Consider the following 12176-nt stretch of genomic DNA (forward strand, 5'->3'; position numbering starts at 1 on the left):
CTGGCGCTTTACAGCGCTGCAACTTTCTCGCTCAGGGTTGTGAAAAAAACGCCCCCGAGTGCTGTAAGATACAGCACTGTAAGACGCCAATGTAAACAGTGCTGCAGCGCTGGGAGCATGGCTCCCAGCGCTGCAAGCTAAACCCCATCAGAATGTGAAGTATGTGCAGCGCTGGGAGAACTCTCTCCCAGCGCTGCAACCACACTCGTGCTTCAAAGCACTGCCGCTGCAGCGCTTTGAAGTTTCATGTGTAGCCATACCCTGAGTCACGTGCAACTGACACATGAATGTCTGCCTGAGTTTGCAGAGAGCCTGAAACAATAATTCTGCTGTGTGAGTAGCCACAACTCTTCAATGAGTTCTAACCCAGATGTCAATGATAATACATGAAAATGCAAACAATGTTAACTATTATACTGTTAATCAAACCATGCAGAAAGGGAGATGAAGTATTCTGAAAGTTTACGTAATCTATTCCAAATGATTGTTCATACTGGGTAGGCCTCTAACACCACATGGGCAGGACTGAAGTGGTAACAGTTGGTTTTAGGATGACCAGATGTCCCAATTTTATAGGGACAGTCCCAATATTTGGGGCTTTTTTGTTTGCTTGTTTGTTTTTTTAAATATGGGCTCCTATTACCTCCCACCCCCGTCCCGATTTTTCACATTTGCTATCTGGTCACCCTACTTGGTTTAATTTTTCTGAAGGGCAGGTTCAAAAGTTTGAGAACCACTGAACTAGTGTAAGAGAGCATGACAATCTGCATTTTGGTCCTCCTTTTTGTCAACCTTCATGTGTATGAATAAATGTTATTTTTGGTTTGGGATAGAGGGGTAAAAATCAACACAGACGGGGACTCATAAGAAGATGTACATACAAAATATAAAATCTATAATCTTAGGACTTATCATCACTACTATGCTAAATCAGCACCACTGTATTGATGTAGTGGCTTCGATGTAGCGCGTCTGGTGAAGGCACATTATGTTGATGGCAGAGTGCTTTCCTGCCAACAAAGTGGTGTCTACGCTGTGCTAAGTTGATACAAGTTACTCTGTTCAGGGCCTGTGTTCCCTCTAATTTTCCCCAGCCATGTGTGGAATGAATTTTGTTATGTGCACCAACATGGAGGTGATGTGTGATACATAAAATTCATGTGGCGGGGGTGGGGCCAAGAGATTCGGAGCATGGGAGGGGGCTCAGGGCTGGGGCAGAGAGAGTACGGGGAGGTGAGGGCTCTAGCTGGGGGTGTGGGCTCTGGGGCTCAGGGCTGGAGCAAATGGTTGGGGTGTGCAGGCTCTGGGGTGGGGCTGAGGGGTTTGGGGTACAGGCTGCCCTGTGAGGGTGGGGCTGAGGGGTTTGGGGTACAGGCTGCCCTGTGAGGGTGGGAAGAGAGAACGAACTCAACCCAGCTCTCTCCCCTCTCCCCCCCACAGCAGCACCTGGGCTGAGGAAGAGGGAAGTTCCTCTCCTCGCCATGGCAGCTCCGGGGTTAGGTTGGGGCTCTGGGAGGGGGATCTCCCCCTGCCATGGCAGATCTGTGCCAGGCCACAGCAGGTCTGTGTCGGGGCTGGTTTGGGGCCAGGGAGGGGCGTGTCACCCCCAGCCACAGCAGGTCCCTCCATGCCAGGGCTGGATTGGGGCCAGGGAGGGGTGCATCTCCCCCAGCGCCGGCAGGTCCATGGCTGGGCTAGGTTGGGGCCGGAGGGAGAGGAATCTCCCCCGCCGCAGCCAGAGTGCCTGCGCAGCGCTTAATAGGCTGCTATGTGGCTGTGCAGCTTAAAGAGAACTTAGCTCAGGGCATGGTTTTTTCACACCCCATAGCAACGTAACTTACATTGACTTAAGTGATGGTGTAGAAAACCCTTAGTATTCAAAGACCTGCTTCTCCACTCTTTGTGACAACAATAAATCCTAACTCTGCCTTTAAAAACCTCAAGCTATTTTTTTTTGTTTTATTTTGTTTTTTTACAGTTAAATTAAGGTGATGCTGTGAAAACCGATGTTTAGCCCTTACCTCAACATAGACTACAGGCTGAGAATACATCATGATTTGAAGTACAGTTCCAGTAAGAAACCCCTTCACATATTATAATCAAATTACTGATTCTTGTTTTTAATCTAATTTTCAGCCTATTTCTGTCTCTTTTAAACAATCTATTTACCATTTTCTGTACACCAGATTTTTCTTCTCAAAGCTTTGATTGTGTAATTACCTTTTTGGACAATTGGGGGCAGAAAAGAGCATCTGGATTTTCAGATGTGACCCGCTGGTGCACTCTGCATTATCGCTAATGGCAGAAACTCGGGACGTGCTCACCGAGGAACTCTAAAGGAACAGTGCCCTTTGTTAGAAAAGTGTCTGACAGTGAGCATGCAGCTGACTGTTAGATCACCCTGTTTTACTTACAAAGCACAAGCCATTTCGGACACTCATTTATTAAACAAAAGGTAGCATTCATGTTCAACAACAAGACTTGACATACAGCAGCACAGGTGGCAGCAAACAACACAGTGCTGTGAGGGATGCCCTTTCTATGCTATGAGCTCATTCCATCCATGCTGCTGTTTTCTCATCGAACTGTTAGGACTCCTATAGAATCCAGTTTTCTTCTTCAGTGGACCTCTCAGAACCCTGAGAATCTCCCTCATTTTCTCCTTTGTGCTCACTCTCCCTTTCACAGCAACTACCGTTATGGCAGGGGATCCCTCCACTGTCACCAATGCCATCCTCCCAGTTGGACAAAGGGGCTTCCTAAGAGCAAGGCCAGACATTCTCACCCTCCTCTTGAAAAGACTTGCAGTATGTTCTCCTCCCTACCCTGCCAGCCTTGGACCAGAAGAGACCTCCTGGCTCATTAAGTCCAGTTCTTGCTCAACAGGCACTCTGTCATATAATGCTTATGGGATTATGCTCTAGAACTAAACCAGAATCTGCTGCATCTGGAATTTCATTCACTTTGTCAACTTCTGTTAGCTAATGCTCAGATTCATTTAACAAAGCAACATACAGCACAGACAAGCCTGTAGATACTTTTGCACATCTGAGAACAGTACAACAATTATACTTGCTATAACTTCAGAGAACAATAAAAAAAATCCCAAAGTACAAAATCTGAGTTCTAATCCTCTTCTAATAGGAATTCATCACAGAAAGCAGTTTACTGTTACATAGCAACCCATGTCAAATCTCAGCAGCTGGAGATAGAACACTTATGCCATTTTAAAAAAATAACTGCAGTTGGAATCTGTCTATAATTAAATTGCATCAGAAAGCTTCACTGGTTTGAATGATTTACAAAGCCAGATTCTGTTCTCAGTGTTCTCTGGTATAAATCTGGATTAAACAAACATGAATGTCACTTTAAAGATCAATTTTTACTTACTCGGCAATCCCTCTGTAGTGTTTTCATCAGTGCGCTGTATGTTTCTGAGTCAAAATACAGTCCTTCATGCATCTCTTGCAAGAAATCCAAGTCTTTAAATGTGGGGTTGGACTTCTCTCTTTCTTTTCTTGATGCTCTCCGTTTATAGGTAGAGCCTTTCAAGTCATATGTGAAATGCATTTTCATTGCCCGAGGCAAAACATTGTTCATCACAACGATTCTGATGTTAATGCCCCCTGACTGAACACAGTATAGTCCATAAAATTTTGGTAAGAGTGTCCTTGGATTCTGGTTCAAATTCTTAAAACAAACAAACAAAAGTTAAAATAGATTTTTATAAACTTCCACATTTTAGAGGGATTTTCACACTTAAGCATATTAACATTGAAAAAGGGGTGTGTGTTACTTTATATTCTAAACAATTCATTTGACCAGTCAGTCATTCTCTCCATACCACTGGCCCCAAACTTGAAAAAGCTAGCACAAGCCAGGAGAGAAGAGACTATGTTTAAATGAAATTGAGGGATCTGTGTGACAGAAGTGTCAGGGCCAAAAATCAAAGAAAGGCCCAGGACATCCCAAAAGCCAGGCCATGTCTCCCTACACCTGTGCACTGAGGAGGCGAGAGCAGTGGTGTAAAGGGAAGAGACATGGCCTGCTAATTCCATTTTATGTCACTTTTGGCCATGTAGTTCACTCTGTACATTTTAAGCTTCTGAAATGACCACATTTCCTCTCTGTACTGCCTTGAAAACAACTACAGAGTCTTTCATCACTGCACACCATAGGGTTTCTTTTCCCTCTTGCATGGGATCTATTTAAATTAGGTCAATAGCATAGCAGAAACTCAGCATTTTTGCTGTATTTGGCCTTAATATGCCCTCATGAGAAGGCTTTTGATTGAGTCTAGAGATGGTCTAAAGACTTTTAGCAGAACAACCCTCTCACCCAAACATTTTTTTAAGGAGTTTGGATCCCATTTTATTCAAGTCACCTCTGGTTTAGGTTTTGTGAAACAAAAGCCCAACCCAGTGAGGTTTTGCAAAACCGGAGTTACTGCCAATTTTGGCCATGTTTATTATAACCCAGATTACTTTTTTGCATTCTGAAGTAGACAACAATGATCCTTTTATGACATCACAATCTGCCAAAATGGAAACCGTATTGTATCCCAAATTCAACAGCAGGCCAAGCATTTAGCAGGAGAGAAGAAGAGATGGGAAGGCAAGAACCGTATTTTAGATACTCATATCTTCAATCACTATCAACATGAGAAATAGGTGAAGAAATAATTTTTATTTCAAGTCTGTTATGGTTAAAGTCCCCCTTTACAACTAAAGAAAGAAAGTTCCTCCTTAAGAAGCCTCGATTCAGGAATTGCACGAATTAAACCTTTTTATTTTGGTAAATGCTTGTGTGTATAATGTTAACTTTGTGACTGGTTAGTTCATAAAAACAAAGCAGAAAAACCTTTATAATGTGTATTTGTATGATGGCCAACTCAGACATAAATCAATCAGATTATAATGATTAACAACGAAGACTACCAGCAATGATATATTTTCTGAATCGTTGAATGAGTGAAGTCTCTTTACACAAAACATTCAAACTCAGTTACTTTATATTAGCTTAATACCACCACCATCAGATAATTACTGTACATTTCAAATAAATGGGGTGGAAAGTGTCCAAGACTGATTTAAAAAAAAATTATTTAAAGAAAGGGGATTGGGAGGATGGGCACACATCTGTTCACTACAGGCCTAATCTTGCAAGGTGCTGACCATCACCTGAGCGGCGTTGAGGGACTTGCCTCTTCATGGGAGCTCAGTGGCTATCAGGAAAAATGCAGCCTCTTGCAGAATTTAGTCCTATTTGTTTCTGACGGTCAGTTTATTCACTTTGCTGACAATTGGCCCATATTAAAGAGACAGTCAACTTAGTTGAAGTCCAAAAATATATCTGATTAAAATAAATATTTTTAAACAAGTTAGATGAATAGAAATCTTTTTCAACAAAACGTTGTTGTGCTAATATAGGAAAACCCAAAATTAAAGCAGTTTAGAAACTGAAGGGAAATTGACCAGTCTAGTTTCTTTGGCCAGGCCCACACTACAGCGTTAAATCGATTTAAACAGTGTTAAATCAATTTAACACTGTACCCGTCCACACTACAAGGCACTTAAAATCGATTTTAAGGGGTCTTAAAATCGATTTCTGTACTCCAGCTAAACAAAAGGAGTAACCCTAAAATCGATATTACAAAATCGATTTAGGGCTAGTGTGGACGGAAATCAAAGTTAATGGCCTCCGGGAGGTATCCCACAGTGCACCAGTGGCCGCTCTGGACAGGTAAAGGAAATCTACTGCACTGGCCAGGTACACAGGAAAAGCCCCGGGAACTTTTGAATTGCATTTCCTGTTTGGCCAGCGTGGAGCTCTCAGCAGCACAGGTAACAATGCAGTCTCCTGAGAATAGGAAAAGAGCTCTAGTGTGGAACACACAGGAGTTATTGGATCTGATCGCTGTATGGGGAGAAGATTCTGTGCTATCAGAACTGCGTTCCAGTAGACGAAATGAAAAAACTTTTGAAAAAATTTCTAATGCCATGAGGCAGAGAGGCCGTAGCAGGGACTCGGTGCAGTGCAGAGTTAAAGTGAAGGAGCTCAGACAAGTGTACCAGAAAGCCAAAGCAGCAAATGGCAGATCCGGATCTGAGCCAAAAACATGCTGCTTCTACGCGGAGCTGCATGCAATTTTTGGGGGCTGTGCCACGACAAGCCCCCCCTTGTCTGTGGATTCCGAGGTGGGGGTAGTAATCTCTGCCATTGCTGATGATTCTGCAGAGGGTGAAGATGAGGACGACGACGAGGACGACGAGATGGCAGAGACCACAGAGCACTCCATTCTCCCCAACAGCCAGGAGCTTTTTGTGACTCAGACAGAATTACCCTCCCAGCCCTCCCAAGCCACTAGCCCAGACAATGAAGCCATGGAAGCGACCTCTGGCGAGTGTACTTTTTAAAATATAAAACATAGTTTAAAAGCAAGCATTTTTTAAATGATTAATTTGCCATGAGGGCTTGCATGCATTAGCTGGCATTAAAGTTACTGGAAAAGTCTGTTAACATGTCTGGGGATGGAGCGGAAATCCTCCAGGGACATCTCTATGAAGCACTCCTGGAGGTACCCCAAAAGCCTTTTCAGAAGATTTCTGGGCAGGGCAGCCTTATTCCGTCCACCATGGTACGAAACTTTACCACGCCATGCCTGGAGCACGTAATCGGGTATCATTGCATGACAAAGCCTAGCTGCGTATGGTCCCGGGGATTGCTGGCATTCAAGAAGCATAATTTCTTTTTCTCTGTCTGTAATCCTCAGGAGAGTGATATCGTTCATGGTCACCTGGTAAAAAGTAATGTATTTTATTAAGGGGACAGAGATGACCATTCCTATGGTGATGCTTTCCTGCGGCTTACAAGAAATCCTTCCCTTGCAGTTAGCCATGCGGGGGGAACGGAAAAAGCAGCCCATTCGTACGGGGAGGTGTCTCTAATGGAATGGCGCTGACCTTTTTAGCATTTGGGCAGCAGGAATTTTCGCTGCTAATTGTCAAGGGGGGGGAAGGGGGAGGGGGTAAGGTTTCAGTGACCTGCCATTACAGCAGACATGCAGAGTGGGGGGGGGGAACCATTCACAATTTTCCTCTAGTGCTTAACCTTTCTGATGGCATAAGAAAAGCAGCAAAAGATGTGCTTTTTAGCAGTTTGGCTGCCCAGCATGAATTTTACCTGCTAATAGCCACGGGTGGGGTGAAAGGAGGAGGTTGTACGGTTAACTGCCATTAGATGTATGCCTTACCATGTCCGCCTGCAAGCCGATTTGTAATCCCCGGACCTGTGTCTGTGTTGATCTGTCACACCACATCCGCAAGCACTAAATACTAAAAGAATCCAAAGGCAACCTTGTAGTGAAGTGACATGTGCTACGTATGGTGAATAGTGTAGTTCACTGTGAAAGAGTATAACCATTGTTCTGTGAAATGTATCTCTTATGATCCTTCTATCACTCTTTTCCCCCACTCATGCAGCTGCACATTTTTCAAGCCTCCCCACTCCAGTCCGAAGGATAGGTCAGATAAGGAGGCTGAGGAAGAAGAGAACACGGGAGGATATGTTCACAGAAATAATGGCAGTAACCCGCAGTGAAAGAGCTCATCTGGGGGAGTGGAAAGACGTGGTAGCAAAGTACAGGAAAGCTTCCAGTGAACGTGAGGACAGGAGGGACCAACGTGAGGACAGGAGGGATGCTCGAGATGAGATGTGGCAGCAGGAAGATCAGCGGTGGCGGAATGGAACGCTGGAGCTGCTGCGCGATCAAACTGACATCCTCCGAAGTCTGGTAGAAGAGCTGCGGGGTCACAGAGTGCCACTCCAGCCCATGTTTAACCTCCCTCAGTACTCACCATGTCCCATATCTTCCACACCCAGACGTATAAGAACGCGTGGGGGAAGGCTTTCTGCACCTGCCCACTCCACCCCTGTGGACAGTCCAACCAAAAGGCTGTCATTACATTGAAATGTCCTTAATGGCCTTTTTCTTCCCTCCTATACTCCTCCCAAACCACTCCCGGGGTACCTTTTTATTTCTCTTACTCTTCTTATAATGACATGCTATTCAAAGCAAGTGGGAGGGTGGGTTGGTTACAGGGAATGACTTTATTTCCATAAGCAAGCTGTTAGGGAAGGGTGGAGGGTAGCTTGCTTGCAGCAGGAGTCAATACAGGGGGGGAGGTTCATGAAGGGGAAAGAAACACAGCAGTCCCACCGTACCCTGGCCCATGATGAAACTCGTTTTCAAGGCTTCCTTAATGGCCTTTTTCTTCCCTCCCATCCTCCTCCAAAACCACTACCAGTGTACCTTGTTCTTTCTCTGTAATCTATTTTTAATTACATGCTTTTTAAAGCAAGAGAGAGGGTGGGTTGCTTACAGGGACTGACTTTTAATAAAGAACACAAGGTTTTTAAAAGATAGTAACTTTATTTCCATAAGCAAGCTGATAGGGAAGGGTGGAGGGTAGCTTGCTTGCAGCAGGAGTCAATACGGGGGGGGGAGGTTCATGAAGGGGAAAGAAACACAGCAGTCACACCGTACCCTGACCCATGATGAAACTCGTTTTCAAGGCTTCTCTGATGCGCACCGCTTCCTGGTGTGATCTTCTAATTGCCCTGGTGTCTGGCTGCGCGTAATCAGCGGCCAGGTGATTTGCCTCAGCCTCCCACCCCGCCATAAAGGTCTCCCCCTTACTCTTACAGAGATTGTGGAGCACACAGCAAGCAGCAATAACAAAGGGGACATTGGTTTGGCTGAGGTCTGAGCGAGTAAGTAAACTTCTCCAGCGACCTTTGAGACGCCCAAATGCACATTCTACCACCATTCTGCACTTGCTCAGCCTGTAGTTAAACAACTCCTGACCACTGTCCAGGCTGCCTGTGTATGGCTTCATGAGCCATGGCATCAAGGGGTAGGCTGGGTCCCCCAGGATAACTACAGGCATTTCAACATCCCCAACTGTAATTTTCTGGTCTGGGAAGTAAGTCCCTTGCTGCAGCCGTTTAAATAGAGTAGTGCTTCTGAAGACACGAGCGTCATGAACCCTTCCTGGCCATCCCACGTGGATGTTGGTGAAATGTCCCTTGTGATCCACCAGTGCTTGCAGCACCATTGAAAAGTACCCCTTGCGGTTTATGTACTGGGTGCCCTGGTGCTCCGGTGCCAAGATAGGGATATGGGTTCCATCTATGGTCCCCCCCAGTTAGGGAATCCCATTGCAGCAAAGCCATCCACTATGACCTGCACGTTTCCCAGAGTCACAACCTTTCGTAGCAGCAGCTTAATGATTGCTTTGGCTACTTCCAGCACAGCTGCCCCCACAGTAGATTTGCCCACTCCAAATTGATTCCCGACTGACCGGTAGCTGTCTGGCGTTGCAAGCTTCCAGAGGGCTATTGCCACTCGCTTCTCCACTGTGAGGGCTGCTCTCATCCTGGTATTATGGCATTTCAGGACAGGGGAAAGCAAGTCACAAAGTTCAAAGAAAGTGCTCTTATGCATGCGAAAGTTCCGCAGCCACTGCGAATTGTCCCACACCTGCAAAACTATGCAGTCCCACCAGTCTGTGCTTGTTTCCCGGGCCCAAAATCGGTGAGCAATGGGTAGAACCTCCCCCATTACCATCAGGAGCTCCAAAGCGCGGGGGCCCGCGGTTTCGGAGAAATCAGTCTCCAGGTCCTCATCACTCTCGTCGCCACGCTGCAGCCTCCTCTCCTGCGTTTGCTGTTCATGGTTCAGCATAGACAGCACGAGAATGCGTGAACTGTTTACAACGTCCACGATCAAGGTACTGATCAGACCAGGGTCCATGCTTGCTGTAAAATGGCGTTTGCTCACTTCACCCAGTAAAAAACGCGCGAAATGGCTGTCTGCTGCTTTCAGGAAGGGAGGGGGTGAGGCTGTACCCAGAACCACCCACGACATTGATTTTTTCCCCCATCAGGCACTGGGGTAGTAACCCATAATTCCAAGGGTCAGGGAACACTGCAGGAACTATGGGATGGGTACCCACAGTGCAACGCTCCAGAAATCGATGGACGCCTGGGACTATGGACGCACACCACCGACGTAATGTGCCTTAGTGTGGACGCGTAAAATCGATTTTATAAACCCTGTTTTATAAAATCGATTTTACTAATATCGATTTTAATCTGTAGTGTGGACGTGGCCTTTGGCCCCCTTGAATGAAATGTAAAGGGCAAACAAACATAAATGGAGAAAAATAAATTAGACTTTTAAAAAGTTCTTTCCATTTTATTACTAAATTATTAGGAGCAAAGATAAGGATTATATTAAAATGTAACCATCTTGATACTGTCCCTTTAGCATTTAGGTTAACAGTGACCTCGACTTTCAGGTTAAATTACTTTTTGCTGGTGAGTGTATGCTCACAATGAAGTTGTTTTTAAAGTGCAAGATTTATAAAAATATTAAGATAAACATTAAATAAAAATCAACAAGAATACTGGAAGACAATCAATGAAATTATTCATAAATAAAAGGAGATGTGAAACATGAAGGATATGGAAAAAAACGTATGGAAGTAGAAAAATTAACAATCTGCAGTTACTCACCATGTAGTAACCTGGTAACAGCTTCTGAAGAAACTCAGCCTCTTTGTGTTGAACTGTTTTGATGATGAACTCATCATCACTGGTTACAAAAAATAAAGACCCGCTGGCACCAGGGTTGGATAATTCTATTAAAGGCTCACTGCAGATTGAATACTGAAACAAAGACAAAATGGAGTTTGCAGCCAATAGAGGTGGTTTTCAATATAAAAATCTTTAAAAAGAATGGCTGGTACAAAGGGGAGGGTGGGGGGACAGCAGTAAGGAAGATGGTTAAAGTTCCTCAATTCTCAAGCTGCCACAGCCTCTGCATAAGTTAGAACAGATAGATGACCATACAACAGTTGAGAACTGGAAGAGCATGGACATGTTCCATGACCACCAAATTATGGTGAGGAGCTAGCCCTCTGCCTCAAGAATACACACTGCAATTTGCCTTTATATTAGATAAAATGTAGAAGATAGAACACTTTTAGCTGATGGGAATCAGATGTCCTATAGAGAAAAATAGAAAATCTCTATATTTATAAATGTTTTACTGCATCAATGTTAATTCACATTTCATACCCCCACTCAACTCTTTTAGCTGATGGGAATCAGATGTCCTATAGAGAAAAATAGAAAATCTCTATATTTATAAATGTTTTACTGCATCAATGTTAATTCACATTTCATACCCCCACTCAACTCTTTTAGTATCCATCTCCTCTCTAAACCCACTAATCGAGGGATTTTCATTTGTAATAAACTGAAGAGTGGGATTAATATGCTAACAAAAATATTGGTTAAGAATCTCTTTTCCTCTATTTAAAAAAGCAGGCATATAGTTAAGATCAATAACTTCATACATATTGAAATTGTAGCACAGTAACATTAATAAGGGACTGTCCCTCAAACAAATAAACTATACTTAAAACAAGATGTGTTTTAAACTGTTTATGTACCAGGGGAATCATTCTTAAAATAGCAGCATGTTTACTGGACTTTTTACAACTGCAAGAGTGACTGTTCCTTAACTAGTTGCTCTTTCCACCAGGACTATCAAGAAAAGTGCCTGAAAAGGGCTGAGCTTCTTTACAAGAAATCATTTGTTATTAACCAAATCCGGGTATTATTGAATTCAAAAGGAGTTCTGCCTCTATTTCAGTAGGATGAGGATTTGTTCCTATAGACATCAATAGACGATGCTGTGGACCAGAGATGTCCAAGAACAAGGGGGTTGAGGTAGGAAGAGGAATGGAACAACAACAACTATGATTAGGGGAAAATATAGTTTAAAAAAATAAATGCTTGCTCTGAGTTCAAGTGTTTCACCATGTAGTACATATATTTTTAAAAAAGATAACGCATCAAATTTTCACTTTCATTTTAGTAAATGTTACTCTATACACTTCTGAATCAAGAGGGTCTTTACATTATGTTACTATCCACATTTCTAGCCCATTCTGCCAACATATGCAGCCTCAATAGTGAAAAGTATTATTGCTATGAGGTTTTGAAGCCAATTATTTGGAAAATTAAAATATAATAAATTACATTATTATATGACATGCATCCAACGAAGCTCCAATACGTCTTAGTCTATAAGGTGCCACAGGACT

General features: G+C 43.7%; 1 protein-coding gene across 2 annotated transcripts in view; it reads right to left on the minus strand.

Annotated features, from left to right (window-relative positions):
* PIP5K1B (phosphatidylinositol-4-phosphate 5-kinase type 1 beta) overlaps nucleotides 1-12176 on the minus strand; it is a 123225-nt gene that overhangs the window by 75589 nt on the left and 35460 nt on the right. For both annotated transcript variants that reach the window (XM_030568059.1, XM_030568058.1), the window contains exons 5-6: nucleotides 10579-10731; nucleotides 3391-3690 (exon numbers count right to left, since the gene is read on the minus strand). In XM_030568059.1, coding sequence (XP_030423919.1) covers nucleotides 3391-3690; nucleotides 10579-10731 — 453 coding nt within the window. The remainder of the gene's footprint in view (nucleotides 1-3390; nucleotides 3691-10578; nucleotides 10732-12176) is intronic.

This window comes from Gopherus evgoodei, chromosome 6 (assembly GCF_007399415.2).
Source record: "Gopherus evgoodei ecotype Sinaloan lineage chromosome 6, rGopEvg1_v1.p, whole genome shotgun sequence".
NCBI classification, from domain to species: Eukaryota; Metazoa; Chordata; order Testudines; family Testudinidae; genus Gopherus; species Gopherus evgoodei.